Source organism: Panthera tigris, chromosome B1 (genome assembly GCF_018350195.1).
Source record: "Panthera tigris isolate Pti1 chromosome B1, P.tigris_Pti1_mat1.1, whole genome shotgun sequence".
Lineage (NCBI taxonomy): Eukaryota > Metazoa > Chordata > Mammalia > Carnivora > Felidae > Panthera > Panthera tigris.
The window spans coordinates 104,478,475-104,505,625 of NC_056663.1; the positions used below are offsets into that span (position 1 = coordinate 104,478,475).

General features: G+C 37.3%; 1 protein-coding gene across 7 annotated transcripts in view; it reads left to right on the forward strand.

The window, feature by feature from the left end:
* The window catches only part of SEC24D (SEC24 homolog D, COPII coat complex component), a 108,082-nt gene that overhangs the window by 27,390 nt on the left and 53,541 nt on the right, over positions 1-27,151 (forward strand). For all 7 annotated transcript variants that reach the window (XM_042983994.1, XM_042983991.1, XM_042983990.1 and 4 more), the window contains exons 7-8: positions 6,468-6,579; positions 12,707-12,834. In XM_042983994.1, the coding sequence (XP_042839928.1) occupies positions 6,468-6,579; positions 12,707-12,834 (240 nt within the window). The remainder of the gene's footprint in view (positions 1-6,467; positions 6,580-12,706; positions 12,835-27,151) is intronic.

Below are 27,151 nucleotides of genomic sequence, written 5' to 3' on the forward strand. Positions count from 1 at the left end.
AAGATTAGTGATAAAGTGTCTGATCCTATAACATGTTAGAAATTAAGGGTTAATGACTCTTAGTGCCTTTATACATAATTATGTTACCAGCCATTACTTTTATGGCTTAATATTATTTCATTATTCTAGTTAAAGGAATATCCTATATTTACATTGAATTAATCATTTTATCTTCTTGTTTCTCTGCTTCTATATAACATCTATAGACCCTCTGGCTCATTCCACTTTGTTCTCTGAAGTTTTTAGCTCCAGGTTCACTGTTAATCTCTCCAGTACTAGTTTTTGTCACAATTATTGGCAATTTTACTATCCATCTTTAGAAACTTTCTTTTCTTGATCTTCTTTGCTCCCAGTGTTCTTTTCATCCACCCCACCTCAGTTATCCATAGTCTTACCGTTAATCTTATCATAACCAATTACAGGAAACTTCAACATCTCAGTTGAAACCATCTTATTTTCCAACACTGCCTCATACATTTTTGGCTCATTCCCTTTAGGACTACTCAAACCTGAATAATGATTCACCCATCAGGACATAACTCACCACCTTTTCTCTTATATCGCCTTCATCTTCTCACTTATCTTTTGCAACTTAGATTATTTGATCCATGATTATAGGTCTGTCCCTTATATCCTCTACTCTCAACTCCTTTGCCCCTCTCTCTCCACTGCATTCATCTAGAAAAATCCCATTTGTTAGTAAACCAACTCTCCACCTACTCCATGCCTGCACCCCAGATGCTTCCTGGTACTTGAGAAAAATCACACCGTACTTTTAATTTCTGACCACTAAACTAAGGTGAACCTATAGTTGTGTGATTCTAAAACCTGGCTGCACAAAAGAATTGATGGTGGAGCCATAAAAATATTGATGCCTTGGGGCACCTAAGTGGCTCAAGTTGGTTAAGTGTCTGACTCTTGATTTTGGCTCAAGTTATGATCTCACAGTTTGTGGGGTCAAGCCCCACATTGGGCTTTGCACTGACAGTGCAGAGCCTGCTTGGGATTCTTTCTCTGTCTCTCTTTTTCTCTGCCCCTCCCCTGCTGTATCTCTCAAAAATAAATAAGTAAACATTAAAATAAAAAGTGCTGGTGCCTTGCTGCCCCCTGCTAACTTGATTTAATTAGACTGGGATATGGACTGGACATGGAGATTTTTTTTTTGAAGCTCTCTTGCTGATTCTAATGTGTAGCAAGTTTGAAGACCATCACTCATTTTCCTGGTGACTATCATTTCTTCTCTCTTCAAACTCCTAACACTTTCTTCCCCTTTCTGACTCTACTGATAATCTTGTTTGTTATTTTAGTGAGAAAATAGTAGCAATCCAAAAAGAACCTCTGCATGCTCCGCTGCCACGTCTCCCTGCATCTGTGCCCATTTATCCCCCTCTCCCATTACTGTGAATGAGCTTCTCCTCCCAACCAAGGCTATCACCTCCTAGATTCCTTATGGCCTCTCAAAGATAACTCTTCAGCAAGTATCTCCTGTATTAGAGTTCTGCAAAAAACCAGAACCAACAGGATATATTTGTATGTATCTCTATCTATCTACCTACCTACTTACCAAGAGGATGTATGTGTGTGTATCTATCTATCTATCTATCTATCTATCTATGTATCATCAACAGGATGTATGTGTCTATTTGTCTAGCTATCACTCAATCAATCAGTCAATCAACAGGATGTATGTGTCTGTCTGTTTATCTATCTATCTACCAACAGGATGTGTATGTATATCTTTATCTGTCTATCCATCCATCCGTCTATCCATCTATCCATTTATCTTTCTACTGAGAGAGTTATCTTAAGGAAGTTACCCACTCAGCTGTGGGAACTAGCAAGTCTGAAATCTGAAGGGCAGGCCAGCAGACTGGAGACACAGAAAAGAGTTGGTTTCGCAGCTCAAGTCCAAAGACATCTAGAGACAGAATTTCCTCTTCCTTGGGATTCCTCAGTCTTTTTCTCTTAAGGACTTCAAATAATTGGAAGTCCTCACATTATGGAGAATAATTTGCTTTACTCAGAGTCCACTGATTAAATGTTAAATATATTAAAACATTTTTTTTCTAAGGCACTAAGAGTCATTAAACCTAAATTTCTAACATGTTATAGGATCAGCTACTTGATCACAAAACTTCAAGTTTATATTCAAATAAATATAGAATAAGTGGGTAGATCACAAAAATAACCAAAATCTAGATTGGCGTTTGACCAAAACCTGTGCCTAGCCAAGCTGACATATAAAATTAACCATCACATTCCTCTTTCCTGCATCATCTATACTTGTTTGAAGGTAAACTTTAATTTTTCACTGTCTAGATCATTTTCAGCAGAATATAAACACCCTGTAATACCTTCATCATTAATAAAAGAAGACTCCCTTGGCTTTTCTCAAATTCTCTATCTAGTTTCTACTCATTTATTGGTTCTTTTATAGCAAGAAATCTCCAGAAGAATTGATTCTGCTGTATTCAGTTCATCTCCTCCCTTCTTCTCCTGAACCTACACCAGTGTAGATCTCTTTACCACAGCCCCACCAACACTTGGTGCTTGTCGAGGTCACCAGTGACTTCCATTACCAAATCTAATGGTCCATTCTCAGATCGCATCTTTCTCAACATATCAGCAGAAATTTGACACATCTGCTCATTCCATCCTCCTTGAAACACTTTTTTTCATTTGGTTTCTGGGATACCACCACTCAATCTCTGCTTATCTCACTGGTGGCTCTTTCTTATTTCCTTTGTGGTCTCACCCTGTCTCTCTGACCTCTTACTATTAGAAGTGTCCCAAGGCTTCGTCATTGGACCTGTCCCTTTCTCTGTCAACATTTACTCTATAGATTGCCACTCAAAAGCATGCTGCTCCCAGGATGGCACCATCAGCATCAGCTGGGAGCTCACTAGAAATTCCTGTTCCTAGGCTCTACCCCAGACCTACTGAGTCAGAATCTTTAGGGGTGGGGCCTTGGAATCTGTGTTTAAATAAGTTCTCCAGATGATTCTTAGTTATACTAAGAAGCACTGATGTAGGTGATCTCATCTATTCACATGGCTTTAAATGAGGATTCAGATATTCCTAGTCAAGGTATTTCCTTGAAATCCAGATTCCAATCCCATTCTTCCAGTTCCTCAGGCCCGAGATCCGGGAGTCATCCTTTGTACTTTCTTTCTTGCACATTGTCCTTTACCTAATTCTGTTGGTCCTGGTCCTGGCCCTGCCTTATGTGCCTATCCTCGTTCAAGCCACTATCATCTTTCCATATCAATTATTATAACTCATCTCCCTGATCTTCCAGCCTGCATACAGCATCCAGGTTTATCCATTCATATTTTGAATCAGATCATGCTGTGACTCAGGACAAAACTCTCCAGTACTCCTCCAGTTAAAAACCAAAGTTCTTACAATGACCCGAAAGACCCTACATTATTTGCCACCTCTGACTCCCTCATGCCTCTCATCTCTCTCTCACACACACACATACACACCACCCCTCTGACTTAGTCTCTTACCCCTCTTCTCCATCACTTTGCTTCAACCACACCAGCCTCCTTATTATTCCTTAAACATACCAAGTGTACTCCTGCCTCAAGATCTTTGCACTTGATATTTCCTCTGCCTAGATATATACAGGACATGGTTCATTTCCTCAATTCCTTCCTGTCCTCATTACTCATCACCAGTGTCCCTTATACTGTTGTACATATCACTCCATATCCACAGTACTTATTATTACTTGACATAGATCCATCTTATTTATATATTTATTTATTGTCTGTCTTCCATACGGTGTTAGTTCCCTGAGGTCAAGAATTTGGTTTTGTTCTCTACTGTGTCTCCAACAGCTAGAACACAGGCTGGTACATAGTATATACATTCATACAGTTGTTGAATGAATGAATGAATGAGTGTTAACAACAAAAGCAATAATAACCAGTAGTGCTGTGATTCATCTGAGACCCTTAAAATATATACATACAGGTCAGTCCAGTATAATTTTTATTATTAAGGTAATGAAATAACAATACCAGATAGAGCCTGTTTATTTTCCTATTCCCAAAGTTACCTGCTTTAACTGACTAAATAATCTCTTCCTTCTGGAAAGAAAATGTAAAATCATGTTTACTAAATTCCTGTTACATGCTAGTCCTGAGCTAAGTGCTCACTCTAATCCTTTTGGGTAGTGCTATTATCCACCTTTTGAGAGTGAGATCACTGGTATCACCATTGAAACTCTTCCTCACTCCCTTTCTGTATCTGCAGGAGGACCACTGAGAAGTGGGGCTCTTCCTATTCCCCTCTTTCTCACCACCCTGAAGCTTACATAATTCTGCTTTGAGCAACCTGCCTTAAGTGTGCACACATCTCCTACCTGGCTTCTCCCTTATTGTTCATTTATCTTAAGAGAACCACTCTTTTTTTCTTTCCCAATTCTGTGATCCCAGAATACTCTATTCATAGCAGGGAAGTATGAAAGTAACTCTAGTGGCAGATCTTCTGAAGGAAAAGGAAATCTATACATTTTGAGGTATCTTTGACATTATCAAAAGTCACTGTCATCAAATCAAAATCCTTTAAGTACCAAGTCATAGTAAAATATCTCTATTGAAATTTCCATGCATTGTTAAATCTCCAGGCCTGTTTTTTGAGAACATGCATTTGAGGTAAAATTAAAAACCTATAGTATATTTTAAAAAATTACTGGAAGTGGTTTTTTAAAAAAATTTTTTTAACGTTTATTTATTTTTGAAGGAGAGAGAGAGACAGTGTGAGCAGGAGAGGGTCAGAGAGAGATGAAGACACAGAATCCAAAGCAGGCTTCAGGCTCTGAGCTGTCAGCACAAAGTCTGACACAGGGCTCAAACTCACAAACTGTGAGATCATGACCTGAGCCAAAGTCGGATGCTTAACCAACTTAGTCACCCAGGCACCCCCAAAATTACTAGAAGTGTTTTAGTATTTCTTACTCCCTTTATAATATTCTAGCCAAGATGTGAATTAGTTTAGAAATATAATTACCACATATGACATTGTTTCTTTGGAGCCTGTGCTTTATAAGTTGCAGACAACTAATTTAAAAACAAATTTTTTTGGGAAATATAGTCTATTTTAAGGTTGGAAACTGTTCAATATGTAGATTATTATGCCTTTTAATTTGCTTTCATATTTGACACTTCATTGGTTGAAGTGATTACCATAAATTTTGATTATATAAAAAGTACTCCAATTTTGAAGGAACCAGGTTAACCTTAGGGTGGAAATATAGGATGTAATAGTGTTTTGATTTTTCTGTTTGCTTCTTGTCTCTGTCCATGGTAGCTTTTGGTCTCTTCTGTATCTTATGGTAGTTCTGTTTTGAGCATATTCTTTCTATATCATTAATAAGAACTCAAATCCTATGAAATTAGAAAAACAGAAATGTGTGGATTTAAGGCAGTTTAAATTTATTTCTGATATGCCATAAAACCAATGATATCAGTGCCAGCTAGGGCCTGGATTGGATGAGATGGGAGGGGAAAATGGAGAAGGTAACATTTCAGAGTTTGGGGAAGACAATTTTCATATTAATAGTTTCTTTAGGAATATGAAAAACTATATATCCTCCAAAGCTGTGTAGTACAGTCTGGGCACTTGTCACATTTTTCTGTTTTTTCCCTCTTTTTACTTTTTAACCCCTTGTCTCTTGTCACAAAAGAAGTGAGGGCAGGGAGAAGATAAAGAGGTAGAGGAAGGTAATTATTAGGATGCCTTCTTGTTTTCTTCTTAACTCCAATTACTGGATTTTGCTTATTATTTTCATCCCTAGACAACTACAACAGAAAGACAAATTTTTATCTCTACATTATTCATCAGTATATATTTTAGAGACATATGTGTCCAAATTAGATGACAAAACCTAAGGACTTTCGTGTCTTCTCATATCTGTACAATAGGCAACTTCCATGTGGAAACACTATGTTGTTCGTTTTTTACAGTCTCAAGGTGGGGGTGGAAGAACTTGAATGGCAAATTGAGGATCAAGAGGAACTTAAAGTAAAAAGGTGTTTTAGGTTATATTGTAAATCATTTATTCTGCCTTTAATGATTTTAGCCTTGTATATTTCCTTTAACTACAAAAGTTATTTTCTTTATAAACTATTTTCAATTTCCTTTTCTACCAGAATATATATATTTATATATATTAATGCTTATCTAAGGTCCCAGTGACCAAATTGAGTAAAAGTTCTCTGAAAAGTCAGAGCTCAGAGTATCACAGAACAGAATTTAGCAGCTACTGCTCTAAAATTATGAAAGTAAACAAAGGTGGATCTGAAGGCCTGGTAGGCTCTCAGTGAGAATTTGATCTGAAATGAACTGAAAGGATTTAGAAAATACTTATTTGTATGTGTGTGACTAATGGAAAGGAGGGAGAGAGAGGGAATGTTTGGAAGAGTCTTAACTAACTTGCTCTTGATATCTTATATCAGATTCAAGTGATCGAGAATGACAGAGCCACCAGAGGAGGACAAGTTTATGCCACCAATACCAGAGGCCAAGTCCCTCCCCTGGTCACTACAGATTGTGTGATACAAGACCAAGGTATTTATTTTCAAAAATGTTTTTCATTGAGGTTTAAAAATTTTTCACCATTAAAAAAAAAGTTTTTAGCGTTTGTTTATTTTTTGAGAGACAGAAACAGAGCATGAGCTGGGGAGGGGCAGAGAGAGGGGGAGACCTAGAATCTGAAGCAGGCTTCAGGCTCTGAGCTGTCAGCACAGAGCCCCATGCGGGGCTCAAGCTCACTGACCATGAGATCTTGACCTGAGCCAAAGTTGGATGCTCAACCAACTGAGCCAGCCAGGCGCCCCAGAAGTTTTCACCATTTTAAAAAACTGGATGTGGGACTCGAACTCACTGACCATGAGACTGTGACCTGAGCCGAGGCCAGACGTTTAACCAATTGAGCCAGCCAGGTGCCCCAAAATTTTTCACCATTTTAAAAAAGCAGATACACTGACACCCTTCAGTAATCCTATCATTGACAGGGAACCTCTTTATAGCTGATAATGGGGACCAATTTTGCCATCAATTGCTCAAGTTCTGAGAATGTATTATCAACTTAATTCTATTTTCTGCTTACAGAAGTCTAAAGAGTGTCTGGTGAGATATAGTTCAATGTACTAATTTAAGAAAATTATTTTAAGTTATGAGCTTAAAATAGTACATGCTGTACCTTGGCTTAATTTGTTTACTACCTTAGAAACATGGCAAAGATAGCATGAGTAGAGCAGTAGGGGATTGAACATGAGAAATCAGCATACCTGATTCTAGCCCCAGTGATATTTTTTTTTTCAGCAGGTTCTTTAACATGGGTGCTCTGTTTTTCCAATTTTGAATTGGGATGAGTAAAGGCTGAGCTCTATCCCTACCTAGATGTCCTCTGTGTGTACCGCCAGTTTAATATATCTGCCCTTGTACAGGTTTGTTCTTTCCAGGAATATATTATTTTTCTACCGCTTGTGGCAAGTTAAAACACAGCCTGATGACATCATTATTTATTTATTTCCAGAACGTGTTTTTATCATCCTACACTGAAACTCTATACCCGTTAAACAATAACTCCCCGTTCCTATATTCCCTGCAGCCCCTGGTCTCCTTTATTTTATTTACTGTCTCTATGAGTTTGCCTCTTCTAGGTACCTCGTGTAAGTGGAATCATACAATGTTTATCCTTTTGTGTCTGGCTAATTTCACTTGGCATAATATTTTCATCCATGGTATAGAATGTATCAGAATTTCATTCTTTTTTAAGGCTGAATAATATTCACTTTTATGTAAATACATTATGTTTATCCGTTCATCTGTTGTTGGACATTTTGCTATTGTGAATAGCCATAGCAGCCATATGTCTGCTGTGAACATTGGTGTACATGTATGTGTTTGAGTCCCTGTTTTCAATTATTTGGGGTGTATCTCGAGACATGGAATTGAGATCATACAGACATAAGGAAGACGTAAGGAAGAGTACGAGGAAGGCTAAGAAGAGAAGCAAGGACTGGTGAGGTGGCAAGGTGCAGGTCTTCATCATGTCTCTTGTAGCCCCGCACATGGTGGGGAGACACAGCTGCCTGCCTTGGAGCCCTGAAGTTGGCCCAGCCACATCCCTTTGCTGTGACGACCCTTTGTCCGGCCTGGTTTATTAGCCGATACTTACTCGTGCATTTTTCGGGATGGAGCCCAAATCTCAGACATGTGCAGAAAGTCACAGACACACGTAGGATATAGAGGCAGAAGGAACCTTGGCCTCCATTTGCTCAGCTCTTCCACTTTACAGGTGTGAGGGCACTAAGGGCCAAGGAGCTTAAGCGACTTGCCAAAACTCCACAACTGTTTAGGAGTGGCACCTATAAAGAAAAGCATCTACTTAAAAAACACTGTTTGCCTACAAAAAATGTAGATAATGTTTCTTTGGCTACAGTATCGAATGTAAGACCCAACTTGTCCCTTGATTCTGTGCTTCTGCCTATCCTATGAGACCCTGTTCAGGTACCACATACTTTGTATAGTCACCTCTGATCCACATGGTGGCTCGTTGCCTCCCTGGGCCACTTCTTAATGAATTTGCTCTTCTATGATACTTACTATGCTGTATTACAGTTACCTGTTTTTGTTATCACTCTCTCCTACCAGACTTTGAATTAGCAATAATCGCATCACGGATAAACCTCTTTGGCTACAATACTGCCACTGCAGAAAGCTGTCTCCTACCAGACTTTGAAACCAAAGGCTTCATTAGCTCTGTCCCTAAGCCTGTAGCAGGGGGCTTAGCTTCATAAATATTTATTGAATGATTAATCTGTTGAATGTTTTCCAGTCAGATTATCCCATAATGCTCTTTATTAAGCATCTCAAAGAGTTTTGAATCTTAATTACTGAACTTGCAAAATTATCTACTCTAGCCATATCTTTCATGCCCCACTTTTGCATACCAATTTATGAACACAAATGCTCAGTGGCTTTTTTCAAAATTATCTTTGTGCACATTATCTTCCTGAAACAAAAGTTTGTTTAGTCACTGTTAGGAGCTCGTTTGTGTGCATATTGCACCTTCAAGAACTAAACCTTTCAAAGAACAAATACTCAATTTCAATATGTTAGTGGTAATTTTGGCTAGTAAAAATTGAGTACAATGAAAAATTAAAATATACTTGAAAATTTTCAAATATCTTTATTTCACAGTCTGTAAAATCATGTGATGAGGAAGATCTTCTCTAAGTTGGTTTTTGTTTTTTTTTTTTTTGGTTTGAGTTATGTGAAATGTGTAAAATAATAGGGTTTGGGCTTGAGCATATTTACATTTATTGCTAATATTTCTTTTTATTTTATTTCTGTTGCCGAAACTCTGGTTTTACTCCATGTTGGTATTTATCTGGACTCTTAACAGTAATGACCAGCCCACCTGTCTCCAATGGTTTCCTGCCTCCAGAAGCTGCCTGGCTAGTTTAGTTTTTTTTTTTTTTCAAGTATTACCTTACCCGAGCTAAAAAAAAAAAAAAAAAAAAAAAAAAAAAAAAAGAAAAGGTCCCATCTTTGCCTGTGGGCAGAAGGATTGATCTTAATTCTTCATTCAGAGTTCAAGGCCTTCATAACTATATCCCAACCTACTTGGGATATAGTAAAGAGTTGTGATAGGTTCTAATACCACTTTTGTCATTTACTGACTCCTTAATCTTTGGCAAGTTACTTAACATCCTGATGCCTTAGTTTTCTCCTCTGTAAAATGGGGTCCTACAGGTATCAATCTCATAGGGCAGTTGTGAGACTAAAATGGTTCACATGTAACCATCCTAGAATGATGCTTAATATACTGGCAATTACTGTCATAATTATGAGTCCTGTTTTGGGCTCTCCTGCAGAGAATCTGAGAGACAACAGAAACATGGTACCAACAACAGCTGGATTCAGCCTGCAGTCATGTTAATTTGTCATGCACAGTATTTTGTCTTATTTCTATTTGAAGTCATTGCCATTATGTAATATCAGAATATTTTATGTAAAATCCAGATTTCTAGCTAGTCCTAAAAAGTAAAATTTGGCAATAATAGTTTAAAGCTAAATAGAAGAAACTCAGCTTTTTTATGTCCAACCTTCCACTCATTCCAGGCCTACCTGTGCCACAAAACCTGGCCAGGGAAAGGCTCCCAGCCCTGCCACAGTACCCAGTCAACCATGCAAACTCAGGACCATGCGCTTCCCAGAACACTGTACTTGCCAAGTCCTTTCACTTTTCCACTCTCCTGTTTCACACTCCTTCCTGAAACCTGCAACTCCTCCTCTCCCAACCTTTTACCTGCTCATACGACCTCCTTTGTGAGAGAACTGCACAATCATGAGTACCCTTCCATGAATTTTCACCATCATATCAGCCCCTGCTGAAATGTGCACTTGTGCTCTGCCTTTCTGGTTTTGGCTGAAAAGGAATGATCTGTGCTCCAGTCAGAAGCCAGCCTCTCTTGCTGTGCAGTACTCCAGTATATTGCTGCAATAAGTCTCCCTTCTTTCTCTTATGCCATCAGTATCTCTCTTTTTACACGATTATCCCATTGTGTTACACTCTCCCCTCTTAAATAATAAAAATGTTTTCATGACCTGTTTCCGTTATAGCTACCCTTCTTTTCTTTCCTACCCTACACAACAAAACTTGGAAGGATTATTGCCAATTCCTCTCCTTAAAAGTTAGGAGTCTCTCAAGCTCACTATAGGCAGGTTTCCCACCCCACCCTCATTCTGCCAAAACTCTCTTCTGGATCTCTAGCAACTTCCATGTTGTTAAATCCAGTGGTCTTTTTTTTTTTTAAGTTTATATTTAAATTCCAGTTAGTTAACATACAGTGTTATATTAGTTTCAGGTGTACAATATAGTGATTCAACAATTCTATGGGTTACTTAGTGCTCATCACAACGAGTGCCCTCCTTGAATGCCCATCACCTATTTCACCCATCCCCACAACTACCTCCCCTCTGGTAACCATCAGCTCGTTCTCTGTAGTTAAGAGTCTGTTTCTTGGTTTTCCTCTTTCTCTTTTTTTTTCCCTTTGCTCATTTGTTTTGTTTCTTAAATTCCACATTTAGGGGGGCTCCTGGGTGGCTCAGTCGGTTGAGCATCTGACTTCGGCTCAAGTCATGATCTTGCGTTCATGGGTTTGAGCCCTGTGTCGGGCTCTGTGCTGTTCATGGGTTTGAGCCCCGTGTCGGGCTCTGTGCTGACAGCTCAGAGCCTGGAGCCTGCTTCAGATTCTGTGTCTCCCTCTCTCCCCCTCCCTCCCCTGTTTGCACCCTATCTCTCTCTGCCTCAAAAGTAAATAAACATTAAAAAAAAATTCCACATTTGGGTGAAATCGTATGGTATTTGTCTTTCTCTTTCTGACTTATTTTGCTTGGCATAATACTCTGTAGCTCCATCCACGTCATTTCAAATGACAAGTAAATCCAGTGGTTTTATTGATCCAGCAGCACCACCATGAACAGATAATCATGCTTTTCCTTGATGTGCTTTCTTCACCTCTGGGACATCCGGTTAGTGCTTGTTTTTATCCTTCTCAATCCTTTAGCTGGTTTCTCCTTTTTCTCTGGCTTCTTTATGTTAGAGGACCCAGGGCTTAGTTCTTGGCCATCCTCTCTTCTCTGGCCACACTTATTCCCTTGGTGGTTTAACCTAGTTTCATGGCTTCAAATACCATCTATATGCTGAAAACTCCCAAGTGTATATCTTCATCCCAGTGCCCAGACTCACATATCTAGTTGTTTACTCAGCTTCACTGTGGGATTGCTTAATAGAGTTCCCAAAGTGGACATGTCCAAAGCCAGATCCCTGATCTCCACCTGCATACCCATTAACACACTCCTTCCCTTCCTGCTTTTCTTCTGTCAGTTGGTGCAACTTCATGCTTCTGGTTCCTCAACCCAAAAACTTTGGAGTCATTCCTGATCTCTTTCTATCTCACCTCCCATCTTCACACACACCTCAGACATCACTCCTATCAACAATCAGTGGACTTTTAAAATGTGTGCAGATTCTGGCCATTTGTTAGTACCTCTACTGCTATCAGGCTGGTCCCTACCACCACCATTCCTCCCCTGGTTTCTGTACAAATTTTGTTACTTCTCTGAACTCCTTAACAGCTGCTGTGCCCAACACATGCTCCATGCCGGCCACACAGGCCTCCCTGATACTCATCTTCCATCAGGCCAGACAAGCCCTGCCCCCAGGCACCTCCTTGGGTAAATCCCTTGCTTCCTTGGAGTCTTTACTCAAATGTTACCTTTTAAATAAGGCCTACTCTATAACTATTTAAAGTTGCAGTCTGCCTCCCACCAAAGTTCACCTTAACCAGATATGCTTTTTTCATAGCATTTATCATTTTCTAATGACCTATGTAATTTACTCATTTACTGGGTTTTATAGTTATTGTCTGTATCTTCTGTAAGAACATAAGCTCTACAAGGGAGCAATTAGACAATGTCTAAAACTTAGTAGACATTCAATAAATATAAATATGAGCATAGATTGTAGAATTGCATAATACTACTTTTTTTTAGAAATCATGAAGAAAGTTATATAAATAAGGCAATGTGTTATCTAGAATTACCTTGATAAATATTTAAACATTATAGGGCAGATTTTTTTTCTCTGCAAATTTTAAGTGTGTTCCTTTGACCTTTTCAGGCAATGCTAGTCCTCGATACATTCGTTGCACAACTTACTGTTTCCCATGCACGTCAGATATGGCCAAGCAAGCTCAGATTCCATTAGCTGCTGTCATCAAACCTTTTGCCACAGTTCCTTCAAATGAGGTAAGAATGATGAAAATAGTAATTCAAGGAATGCCTGGCTGGCTCAGTCGGTGGAACATGTGACTCTTGATCCTGGGATTGTGAGTTCAAGCCCCATGTTGGGTGTAGAGATTCCTTAAAATAAAATCTTAAAAAAAAAAAAGCAATTCAACAATTTACCAATTCAAAATCCTTCTTTCATCATTGTTTTCTTATTCTGTATTATAAACAGAAAATTGGAGAATATTTATATAATGCAAAAACATCTAAATAGATGAATATTCAATAGAATAACTATTCAATTCACTAGGAAGACAAAAATCTGACAAGCTATCTTTTTTGGCAACCTGTGTACCAAACACTAATGGACTGGATCACTTTTGGCTCTGTTGTAACAATGTGAATACTCAGAAAATATGGAATGTCATATACTCAGACTTCTCATGTGGCCCTTATAGCCTAGTTCGAAGCCCCAGCATCTAGGTGTTCTGGTGAAGGAAGTTAACAGAGCCCAAGGTTCATGGTCTTATTAAGCTGCTTTAATAGTCATGGGGCCAAGCTGTTCATAAACTCCTACTTAAAAAGTCGGTATGATTAGAAAGCGTATGTCTTGAGTTGGAAAGATGTAGCCAATATATAATTCATTTGGGTGTTTATTTTAAATTTCTGATATTAGGATGGAGTTAATGGATGTTGTGATTAAGACATCCCCCCACACTGCTGTGATTCTTTCTTTTCATGTCCTGAATGGTGGATACCCACATATACACAGAGACATAAGGTACTATAGTAGAGCTAGTAAAATAGGTTAGGAAAAGCTTTAATTCTGGCTGGAGCTTTGGCCATAACCCTATTGCACTAGTCCAGTCAGCTACATTGAACCCTGGATTCCTTTTGCTGCACCCAGATTCTCTTCCCAACTGAACCCTCAGCTTCCCTTTAATGGTTCTTTGAGCTTGGCTGATCTAGTGAACACCTAACAGCATCTGAGCAAAAGGCAGACCATCTGCACAGGAGAACAGATTTGTCCCCTTTTGTGGTCTGGCCATGCCAGCTGGTATGGGCAGCATGATGGGAAGGGGAAGAGGGGTCTGCTTTACATCACCTCAGGGATGGAGGAAACAGAAGAGAGAACGCGTCCGTGTGGACACTGGCTTTCATGCCCTTTGAGATGTCCACTCATTCTCCTTGTAGTATGGCAGAAGGCTGCCCTCTCTTTGGGAGTGGAGTGAACTGGTTTAGAGTGGAGCATAGAAGGGGCTATTCCTGGAAGCCAATATTACATGCACTATGGTCTCATATTTGTAAATCAAGAAGTACATTCAGTATTTACTATACTTATTTTAAGTGTGGCCTCTTATATGATGGACCCAGAAATTTAATATAATGGCTATAAAGTTCTCTTTGAATCTCTATGCTTAATAAGGATAAGGTAGACCAATATGTAATGACAAAGAGATCCATGTTTAAATATGATATGTGTTTCAAATAATAGCTAGAAATAATTTTTTAGCTATTTTCACATTTCATTATGAAAATTTTCAAGCATACAGAAAATTTGAAAGAACTTTATGGTGAACACCTATATATCTGCCACCTAGATTCCACCATTAATATTTAACTATTCTTGCTTTGTCACTGTTTGAGTCATCTGTCCATCAATCTGCCTTTTTTAAATGCATTTCAGAGTAAATTGCAGACATTAACTAGTACACTTCCCCCTAAATACTCCAGCATTCATGGCATTAATAAGAGTTCAATATTTTCTTACAGATTGTTTTTCCTTTTGAGGTAAAATTGATTTACAGTAAAATGCACATATCTTAAATACGATTCACTGAATTTTGACAAATGGATATATCTGTGCAACTCAAACTCCTCTGAAGATGAAAAACATTACTGTCATTCTTAGAAGTGTCTCCTGCCCTTTCCACCAGCCTCCCCTAACAACCTTTCTTCCTTGGCAAGCATCGTTCTGATTTTTTTTCCACCATAGATTTGTTTTGTCTCTTCTAGGTGCTCATGTGAACAGACTTCTAGGGTATGCACTCTTCTGTGTTAGGCTTCTGCCAGCAGCTTAATGTTTTAGAGCACCATAAACATGCTATTGCCTGTGTTAGTATTGTGTTCTTTTTTTTAGTGCTGAATAGTATTTTACTGTATGGGCATACCGGTTTGTTTAGCTAGTCTTTTATGATGAACATCTGGGCTGTTTCCAGTGTTTGGCTGTTGTGAATAAAGATTCCATGAATATTCTTGTACAAGTCTTTCTGTGGACATATATTCATTTCTCTTGGATTAATACCTATGAGTAGTTTGCTGGCTCATGAGGTACATGTTTATTTATTTTATAAGAAACTGCCAGGGGCACCTGGGTGGCTCAGTCAGTTGAGCATCTGACTCTTGGTTTCGGCTCAGGTCATGATTTCACAGTTTGTGAGTTCAATCCCCAAGTCAGGCTCCACACTGATGGCACGGAGCCTGCTTGGGATTCTCTCTCCCTCTCTCTTCGCTCCTCCCTTGTGCATTCTCTCTTCCTCTCTCTCTCTCTCTCTCTCTCAAAATAAATAAATAAACTTAAAAAAAAAAAAAAGGAAAAAGAAACCACCAAACCATTTTCCAAAATGGGTGTACCGCTCTACAGTCTTTCTAACATTGTATCAGAGAGCCTCTCTGTTTGCCGTAGTCGTCTTTTTAATTTTAGGAAGTTCTGATGGCTCTGTAGTAGTAACTGTGAGATGTATTTTTAATTTCACTTTTTATACTTTGAACAAATTTAAATTAAAAGAGGACTAGTGAATAATATCACACTCACATACCTACTTCCCATCATTAACAAATATTAATATTTTGTGATATTTTCTTAAAATAATTTTATGGGAATTAAATCTTCCTAGCTATATAGGGTATTTCCTTTATCAGGCCATTCCTCTCCTCCCTCCCCTTTAGGGGCAGATGCTATAATGAATTTGTATCTATCCTTCCTATATGTGACTTTATATATAGACTTCATGCTCATGGGTCCATGGTAATACATAGTATTGTTTTGCTTTTTAATGAATCAATTAATTTTAAATAAGTAAAATATAAACTTATATGAAAGGGGTCTACAGTGAAAAAAGGTCTCTTCCTACTATTCTATCCTCCCCCTTACAGATGACCTTTACCTATTCTTTATGATTCCTTCTAGAAATGAAAAATGCATATACCAGCATGTAAGTACACATCCTTTAAAAAAATAAATATATAAATGGTCGTATAGCATAGAGACTCTTTTTCACATTTCTTTTTTCAATTAAAGTGTCTGGGGGGCACCTGGTTGGCTTAGTCTGTTAAATGTTCGACTCTTGATTTCAGCTCAAGTCATGATCTCACGGTTTGTGTGTTTGAGCCCCGCATCCAGTTTTGTACTTACAATGCAAAGACTGCTTGGGATTTTCTCTCTCTCCCTCCCTCTCTGCCCTTCTCTCTCTCTCTCAAAATAAGTAAAATAAACATTAACAAAATATCTGGCACTCCTACCATGTTGCTACCTACAGAGCTGCTGCCTTATTCTTTCCAACAGCTGTGTGGCATGATATATTAGCAAGATAACCACTGTTGTCAACTGTATGTATCAATTTTAAAATATGTAAGATCCCAGGGATTTACAATTTTTAAATGTGAATCCTAAAATTGAGGGAAATACAGTAACATGAGTGTGCTTTAAAGAATGTCAAATCAAACCCTTGACACATCTCCCGGCAGGGAGCGGCCGGGGAGCAGGGGAGGAAGGATTGCTCTGGATGTACACTCTCTACCTCACTCATTCCTATGCCACCTGAATCATTTTGCAGTAATCTGTTCATAATAAGAAGGTAACACTTGGAGCTTGAAAGAGGCTTGTGCAGCAGTTTTGTAATGTATCAGTGTGTGTGCTACGTGGGATTTCTGCCCCTGGGCAGTATTAGCTTCTGTGCACTTTGTCCACAGCAATGAATTTGCACAGTTTTCAGCTACACACTAGTAAAAACCTCTCCTCCTTGCTCCTCCCCATGATCCAGGTGCCCCAGGCCAAACTCCCACGAAACAGAACAAAACTCAACAGCTGTTCATACCCAACACCAGAATCTGTAACCACCTTCTTATCACCATTTAGTATTAACAATGAAATTATTCAGTAAGAGGTTCCTGAAAATGAAATGTAGTATTTAGTTGAGAAAAGCTTTCAAATCTTAGTTCAAGCCCCACCCCCAATACGTATACACATTTCTTTTTCTTTTTTTAAAAGTTTTTATTTTATTTTGGAAGAGAGAAAGCAAAAGCAGGGGAGGGGCAGAGAGAGAGGGAGACGGGGGACCCAAAGAAGGCTCTGCGTTGCCAACAGAGAGCCTGATGTGGGGCTTAAACTCATGAACCGTGAGATTGTGACCTGAGCTGAAGTCGGATACTTAACTGATTGAGCCACCCAGGCGTCCCATCATATACACATTTCTCACACAGACCAAATGTGTGTGCTTTCTATTTTCCAAAATTGTTTGATCTGACCAAATACTATTTCCTCACCAGCATGAGGTTTTCCTTCCTTTGGTGAAAATTTATGCTGCATTTTAGTCTTGTGCTTCCCAAAGTAATAAATGGATGAGTTTAGAGTGGTGGCTTATTTTTGGAATCTGACTTAGGGAGAAGCTCTGCTTGAGAAAATAACACACTTTATTCTTTTCATGTTGCTAGAGACTCTGCACACTAAGTAAATGTATTTTGACAGTACTGTGTTTTCTATTGCAGTTCTCTCTACAGAAGCTCTTCCTTTTCTTTAGACCTTTAAAAACAGGATTACTCTGAATACACTGTGTGTGTGTGTATACATATATATATGTACTGACATATATATATATATATATATATATATGTATATATGTATTGACAAATAAAATTGTAAGATATTTAATGAATATACTATATTTAGAAAGGATTACTGTCTCTTACATAGCAGTGTCTCCTGGGTTGAATGAAGACATTCTCCATTTAAAGAACTACACTTACTTTTATATGTTGAAATAGGCTTAGAGTTAAAAAAAAAATAAGAAATATTAAAGGGATATTAAAACACCAGGAAGAAGTTCCTAAAGGTTGTGTTCTCAAAAAAATTGTCTTCCTCTTTGGGGATTAACTTCACCTGAATGAGGCGAGCCACTAGCATTAAGGAACCATCCCTGCTCCACTAGTGATGAGCTGGGTGAAGTAGGATTTAGGGCTCCTTGACAGACTCTCACTTTGTGGTTTCCATGACACCTTACTGGTGTATTTTTTTCTTCCTCACAGGCAGGAAACATTTTAGTTCCCTGTGTTTTTTTTTCCTGATGTAATATTGCGGTTCACCAAGGCATGGACTTGGGATCTTCTCTTCTCTCTTTAGGCTTCTTTTCCTTCCAAAGACCAAATATCATCTGTAACAGCTGCTCTATATTACTTAAGGGAATAATAGTAGTCAATCTTACAGAGTACTAATGAGTAAAATTATAGGGGTTTTTAAAAAATTTATATTAATTTTTAAATTTTTTAACATTCATTTTTTACAGAGACAGAATGTGAGCAGAGAAGAGGCAGAGAGAGGGGGATACACAGAATCTGAAGCAGGCTGCAGACTCTGAGCTGTCAGCACAGAGCCTGATGTGGGGCTTGAACACACGAATTGTCAGATCCTGACCTGAGCCAAAGTCAGAGGCTTAAGTGACTGAGCCACCCAGGTGCCCCTATAAGGTTTTTTTTTTTTTTTTAACTTTTTAATGTTTATTTATTTTTGAGAGAGAGAGAGAGAGACAGAGTGTGAGCAGGGGAGGGGCAGAGAAATAAGGAGACACAGAATCTGAAGCAGGCTCCAGGCTCCAAGCTGTCCGCACGAAGCCTGATGCGGGGCTTAAACTCATGAACCCTGAGATCATGACCTGAGGCAAAATCTGACACTCAACTGACTGAGCCATGCAGGCACTCCTCTAAGGGTTTTGTTTTTTTTTTAATGTATGTTCATTTATTTGTTCTTCACATCAACCTATTTATTATCCCACTTTAGATACAAGGAAAATGAGGCACAGTCAGGTAACTCATTAAGGCCAATGGCTACTAAGTCACAGAGGTAGGATTCCAACCCAGGCAGTCAGACAGCCAGGTCCTTAACTCCAGTCACTGTGCTGTTACTGTCTCACTCAGTCATTCCTACTTATTCACATACCCAAATACTTTTCTGAAATCTCTCCTTAGGTACCTCATAGAAACCTCAAGCTTAATATGTTCAATGGTGGATTTCTGATCTCTAACCCTAAACCAGTTCATTGTTCCATGTATCTATAAGTGATACTATTATATATTTAACTGCTTGAGCCAGAAACCAAAAACTAAATAAGCGATTATAGTTAATAATAGAAAATGAGGAACATGCTGAAATTTGATATTTATAATCTATAATCAAGTAAATAAAATTTAAAGTATCTTTCTTAAAGGTAAGTGGGTTATATGAATACTTTTATTCTCCATATGAACAATATTTTATTTACTATTTTTAGGTATAGTAAACTTTAAGGTTTTACTCCTTATCTGAGTAACAATTGCCATCATTGCTGCAATTTAAAAAAAGGATATCTCTAAAGATGTCTTGATTTGGCATCTATCAAAAGGATATAATACAGTTTTTTTTTTTTTTAGTTGCTTCTATTTGACAGAACCTTTTAAAGCATGCCACTGTGTTAGCAACGGCCGATAAAAATAAACCTAATCCAAGCAGTTATGATCAGAGAATGTTCCCTGTGAGCATTTGCTTTGGAGATGTATGCTATTTCCAAGAGCATATATATCATTGTTGTTTAAGATTTCATGTTCCTTACCATAAATTTTAATTTTTGTATGTTTTTCAAGTGAAACCCATTGCCACATTCAGTGTAATTAACTATGAAAGTAATTGGTTATCTTTTGTTTAGTAACTTGTGATTTTATTTTTGATGCTGTATTTTAAAAATGGAGGTAGACACAGGTTTCAGTGTAAAAGGATTGAAGATTATACTTAATTTTGCATTTTCTTCAAAATAGGAAATTTTTACATTTTAGACAAGTGTGTAGATTTAATTATACATCGCATTTAGTAATTTCACCTATAAACCAGATGACAGAAGCTTTTACTACATCTGTGACTAGAAATCTGAAATATGTGTATATTTTTAAAATTGTAAATGGATATAATAGTCAAAGTAATTTCTTGCTGAATTAATATAGTGCAGATAAGCTTTTATCCAAGTCTTTAAATTTCACTTGATTTATAATCCCCTAATACTCTGTGCTAGGAACTGAGGTGAACTTTAGGGATATGAGGGAAGACAAGACAATTACTCTTGTCTAGGACTTACAGAAAATTTCCAAGTACCCAGCTAATTTTGGTGCAGTGTGGAAAAAACTCTGATGGGTACAACTTTGTTCTGTGGAGTTTAGGTTTCAGGAAGTTTTACCTTAGTTATGACTTAATGAAGAAGCTTGTTCTGTTATTAAATACTATTTAAATTCTTTTTTCTTTTTTTTTTTTTAATTTTAGAAACAGTGCGAGTGGAGGAGAAGGGCAGAAGGGGAGAGAGAGAGAGAGGGAGAGAGGTAGAGAGAGAGAGAGGGAGAGGGAGAGAGAGAATGAATCTTAAGCATGCTGAGCATGGAGCCTGATGTGGGGCTTGATCCCATGAGCCTGGGATCATGACCTGAGCTGAAATCAAGAGTCGGATGCTCAACCACCTGAGCCACCAAGGTGCCCCTAAATTCTTTTTCTTTAACGATTATTCATATTCTCATAGATTCAGTAGATATGAAGAAGTGATTGCAAAGAAAAAGGAATGGATGTCAAAAAACTGACAAATGGAGTTAACAAAAAAGGAAAAGACTGTCAGATTAGACCCAACACTAACACATTACATCAGGGCTGGACTTCCTATGCATCATTTGCGGGAGGGATTGCTTGGTCATGCATTTGACTTTTCAGTCTTGCCGGCATGAATTAACATTTTGGCAGAGTTTACACTGCAATTTAAGCATCAGAGGAAAAACAATTCTGTCTCACTATAGTATTATGTCTGTGTGTTACCCTTCTTTCAGGAAGATAGCAACTTGTGAAATAGGTGTTATTCAAGTTTATAGATGTAGAAGCTGTACAGGTTCTGAGGCTATTAAAGTCAGAGCTAAGGAGCAATGCTGCTGGAATTCGAGATTTCAGATTCCAAGTTCTTTTACTACATCTGGCTATAAATGAGCTTGTTGAGGTTTTATTTAATTAAACATATAAAATAGCATTCCTTTTTCTTGCTGGCAGTCAGTTTAGCAGTGGATTTCTTGCTCCTCCTGTAAACTTGTGAGTTACCGTGAAATGTCCGTCTTAACCTCTTTTCTTGCAGCCTTGTGACTTTAAGCTACTGCTTCATACTCTTGAAGGCAAAGGCTATCCAAAATCCATAGGCTGGGCATTCAGTAAAGTTACTAGTTGAATAAACGCACTCTCAGGGTTAGATAGATATTTAAAAGACAAAGATAAACCAAACTATAGAGTGGTGGTTGATATCTAGATATTTTAAGCCTCTAAATTAATAATATTTTTTGTACAGTACATCTTAATTATTAAGTTCCTTGGTAGCACTTTGAGTCTCTTGATAAACATGTCACTTAATGAAGTAAGGGTTTTATCTTATTTTGGCTATCTGATTTTATTTTGTACCTTTGAATGACTACAGTCTGATCAGACTTTGTGGGTAAAGGAAAAAAAATCATTTGAGAGATTATAGATGTATTTTAGCACATACTAATGAATACACATATCAGTATATTCCATCACATATTAATGAGGGGTTATATTTCATTATAAAGAGCAGAACAGTGAAACAAGTAGGAAGAAATCTTGATCATAATAAAGATATGTCCAGAACCAATAAAAATCGACTATCTTCTCCAAAGTATAATAGATGGTAACCAAATGGTGGGACACAGGGTTAGGATCCAGGAAATGACTTAGGTCTCTGCTGTGCCTTATATTATGATCTTGGGTGTTTATTCCCAAGAGGGAGAAGTCTGGCTGTGATGTCCTATAGATCTAGAAGACTGCTAGTGTCTACTTTTCCACTCTATGGTGCATTCAGTGTGGATTATCATGAACTTATCACACATCCTATATATTGTTAGAAATTCTTGTGAACAATCTAACACAATCTAACCCAAAGTGGTTTCATTTATATTATACTTTTAATAAAAGAAATCTGAAGTGTATTATTTGCTTAAAAAACACATGAAGATTGTGAGACTACACATTTTTACATATAGCCCAAATTTAGCTAGCTTTACTGAAAAACATGCTCTGAAATGAAATTGATTACAACATAATATTGTGTCCTTTAAAAAACTTAAAGAATGCTTATAACTTAAATTAGAAGTTATTTCACTTCATTCTGACAGGAAAGCTTCAAGAGTCTGAATCTATTTTTAATATGAGCATTATAATCTGAAGTTGTCTGCTTTAATGCAGTATTTAAAAAGGTATTAACATAAAAACTTGGAAAAATAAAATGCATATACTCAAATAGAAGTAGAATTATGAATATAACATTTAAAATACTTTAATGTATAAAGTTACTTTAGAAACTGAATTTTATCCCTTGATGATTGTGGTCACTGTTGATATAGTGCTATGAAAAAGTTTGGCAGCTGAAGAACAGAATCTTGTCCCTTTTTAGAATGGTGTTATAGCAGACGTACAGAAAGAGTCACATTTGTCAGGGCAAAGGTTGTTAGAATTCTATTTTAAGTTATAGTTTAGAAGCTAACTGCACCAAGCTTATTTTCTTAGTCACTAAATTATTCACATGAATCTTTTTTAGTAAATGGAGAATACCTTCAGGAGAAATAAGAATAAAAAAGAGAATATCATGCCTTGATTTAATTTTCAGTGGCTGTGGGTTTTATGACTTTCCATGCCTGGTGATTTAGTGTGCAACATCCATAACGTAGGAGCCAAGACCAGTCTCATTAGACATAGAGCGCTGGGCACTCATGAGGGGCTGCACTGGAGAGGAAATATTTTAGTGCCTCTTGCTACCGTTTTCATCAATTCTTTTTTTTTTTTTAATTTTTTTTCAATGTTTATTTATTTTTGAGAGACAGAGAGAAACAGTGTGAGTGGGGGAAGGGCAGAGAGAGAGGGAGACACAGAATCCGAAGCAGGCTCCAGGCTCTGAACTGTCAGCACAGAGCCTGATGCAGGGCTGGAACCCACACTGACCCACAGGTCAGATCATGACCTGAGCTGAAGTCGGATGCTTAACCAACTGAGCCACCCAAGAGCCCCTTCATCAATTCTAAGGTCCACATTTCCTCACATTTTAACATTTCTAAAACAGGAATATCTCCTATTAACAATGACTTCTTAGCATTGTGTCCTGTTCAACTGGAAGCTTCTCTGTCTCTTATAATTGATGAGATTTTAGAATTAGTGAAATGCACTAATTATGCCTTGCTTTACTAACTTTGCTCAAATTTTGTGGACTTGATAATACAAGGGCTTAAAATGTATACAGTTGATGTCCTTGTAGTGCTCAAGTACGAGAAAAGCAAATATTTCAAAGTTTCATATTTGAAAGTTTACTAGGCATCCCACGGATTAAAACCAAAAAACTTAAATTAAATCCTATTTTGAGAAGGAAGGAAAGAGGGCAGGAGAGTAGTTAGGAAAGGAGAGAAGAAAGAAAACCTTATGCAAACCTTTCATATCTGAAAATGACTCCGAAGTTTTTCTGAACCACAAGTGAGTTTTGAAGCAGTTCTTTGTCAGGAGTTTAGCATAACTACAAGTAAGGTAACAAGGGCAGGAGTGTAGGAATCACACGAAGCTGGGTCTGCAAATTCACTCTACCACTTCTAGTAGTGCGACCTTGAAAAATTTACTTAACTTTTTGGGTCTCATTTCTCTCATAAATGAAATTATGATAACCTCCTTACATGACAGTTACTTAAAAATAAAATAAGCTGTTATAAGGAACGATAGCTGTTCTTATTATCATCTTTACATTATTGTCGTGGTTATTTTTTATATGATATTAAATTCCTCCATGGAAAATTTTAACTCAGCAATCACTGATTTTGGGAGTCTACTATATACAAGGAAGAGAAACAAAAACTACAGTAATTTAGGTTTACTGGAAATGGACATTTAAGAGAGATGTTATCACACCCCTTCAGTGATTCCAGTTATACATCTTACATAAGAAGGAGGAAACTGTTAGATATGCCACATTTATATTCATTTATAAGTGGAAAGAGTTGGCTGCTCATTTATATTTTTAAAAAGAAGTGTTGCATAGGACCTGTCATTGGATAGTATATCATAATTTTCTTTTTATTCAAATCATAAACACTCACCATTACATAAACATTTATGGAACTTTTGATTTTCCATAAGATGCTTCATGGACATTTGCTGGAATAATTTCCCCTCAATCTCTCACACCCTGTCTTGTATTTTTAGCCTAATTAGTTTTTATTCAACTTTCAGATTTTGGTTCAAAGTCACATTCTCAGGAGAGCTTTCCAGGATACCCCACATTTATACTCCTTGTAGCTCCCCTTATAGCACGTCACAGTTTGTGGTTTTATGCTTGTGTATTTGACTGAAGGAAGGGACCACATGTGAATTTTCCTCACTATTGCTTTCCCAAGGCCTGAAATAGTTCCTGGAACATTTTTGCGCTAAATAAATATTTAATACATTTTCATTACACAATATCATTTATATTTGGGAGTAAAATTAGAATTTTGAAGCCAAGTAACTTGATGAGATTTGCAGAATAGAGATCTTTGCGTAAACATTTATTGAACATCCACTTCATGTGTAAATGCTATATTTCTAACCAAATGAGTTAAAAGTAAATAAAACTGAACTATCTAGGAACCAAGCTAAGGCTAGGACTTGCATTTTGGAGTCATCTCTATCCAGGCATCTGACATTTACTTGCATCTCTGTGTTCTATATCAAAGAAAATGTTTTATTTCCCACACATATGTTCTTAAGAAAAATCACCATTTGGAGACTCACTGCAAATTATCCTTGCTTTTAGTGTTGCTGGCAGACAAGACCACCTGTGCTGACTGGGTAACAGTTGCTTAAAGAATTTCCTGGACTGTTAAATTCTTCCTAAGTTTAGCTTAGGTTTCAATTTTATCCCTCCAATGGTTGTTTCTTTCAGTATTATTTCACTATAAATGTGAAAATATATACTGTGTATATGTGTGTATATTTATGAAGAGTGAGAAAAAAGGTGGTATATATGAGACATGTAAAAAAAAAAAAAAGAAGAGTAGAGTCTTTAAAATGTTATTCATTGTTTGGGAAAATAAGAGCATCCTGGGACAATATTTCTGCAAAAGCAGGTAAAATAGAAGAGCCATAATTATAAAATCTAGTGTAGGTAGATATCATAGAACTCCTCCACCAGAAATCACTTTTATTAGACCTAAACTGAACTACGGAGGTAAACTGAAGTAGCATATCATAGTCTTGAACATGGGATGAGATCTAAACTTCTTTTGGCTTACTTTGTTCCATACTCTCTTGCTGCTACAGTTTTACAAGTTTTGAACCAATCTTTTATTTAAATACTTCAAATATATAATTTTGACTATATTTCTCCTTTTCCCCCCACATTTCTCCTTAAAGGAAAATGATATAAAATGTATATTAGATCATATTTATCAATTTTATTTATTTGATAAATTATGCAGCCATCTTCCCTCTCAGCTCATTAATGGTATATAATAAATATATAGATGTACTTATTCCTCCAGATGCTTTTGAATTGGTCACATGCATTTTTTAAGTGAAAACTTTTTTCTCAACTTTTTTAAACCCTGTTTTTAAGTCTTTCCTCCAAATGGCTTGTGGTTATTTGCCCAGATGAAATTAGCTCATAAAGGATGATATCCTGTGTCACTGGGAAGTGGTCTAGCCAGTAGATGTGGCTGCCCACCAGGGACGGTAACTGAGCAGTATTTACATTGACAGCAGATTGGATTGCATGAAGAACCAGTAATTTGCTTAGTCTGCCTTATTCAATGAAGATTTAATTCAACAAACATTTATTGTTCACCCAATATGTGCCACTTCCTGTTCTTGTTACTCGAGACATGTCAGTGAACAATACGGATAAAGATCTCTGTCTACCCTCATGGAGCTTACATTTTAACTGAGAGAAGACAAGACTATGAACCTGAAAATGAGAAAATGATGTAACATATGGAGAAAGGAAAAAACGGAGCAGGGTTAGGAAGATGAGGGCTGCCTGGGGAAAGGGCAGTTGGCAGGTTTCAGATTAAGTTGGGTGGTTGGATAGGCCTGATTGAGAAGCTGCCATTTAAATAGAGACTTGACTCATGCACAGAGGACAGTGATTTGAAGGTGTTTTCATGGCCATATGAAGAAGTGATATAAATGAGGGAAGACTTTGGTTAACTTACAATTCTGCTGAGAGACAAAGGGAGTGTGCTCCTAGGGTTATTATTTTTAACACCTTCACCTTTAAAGTGTAGTATTTTATAACTTTCCTTTGAGGAACAGAAAACTGCCACTTATTTTTTTATGGAAGAAACAAACTTGATTCATAGAGTTTTTAAGTCTAAAATATATTTTCTTCATCCACGCATTCTTATAGCAAATATATCTTCTGCAAATGGTCTATAATTAGACAACAAAATAGAATTCTTCCTTAGGGATAAAAGATAAACTATAATAGGTCAAGGTTTAAATGCATTGTGGGAAAATATCTCTCAACTGTAGAATTCCTAAATATCATAGCTCCTTAAGAAGGAGTGTCTTACTCAGAAGTTTCCAACATCTGTTCCAGCAAGAAAAGTGGTGCTGATCTTTGCAAATACACCTGTAACTTGAAAACCTGGGTCAGCAAAACCAATCTAAACTGACCATTTTTTTTTTGCTTTAGGATCATTATCTACCATTTATAATCTAGTCATGAAGTAGGACTGCCAGTCAGGAAAACTGATATAATGCTCTCTTCACTGTATTTATTTTCTCTTTTGAAACCATGGATACCTTCTTAGAAAAGCACCCCTTCCTTAAACTTTAGCATATGGTCCAATTTGGCCTTTCCACTAAAGAGCCTTCCTGGCATTAGAGGCCCCAAATAGAAAGATTACAGCTATATTGCTTTGAGATGCTTTTGGCCATTGTAGGAAAAGAGTCTCCTGTTTGTGCATATTTTAGGGTGAACTTAGCATATTAGGATTTATTTCATCCAAACCTAATCTTCTGTGATTATCCTCAGGTTTACACATGACT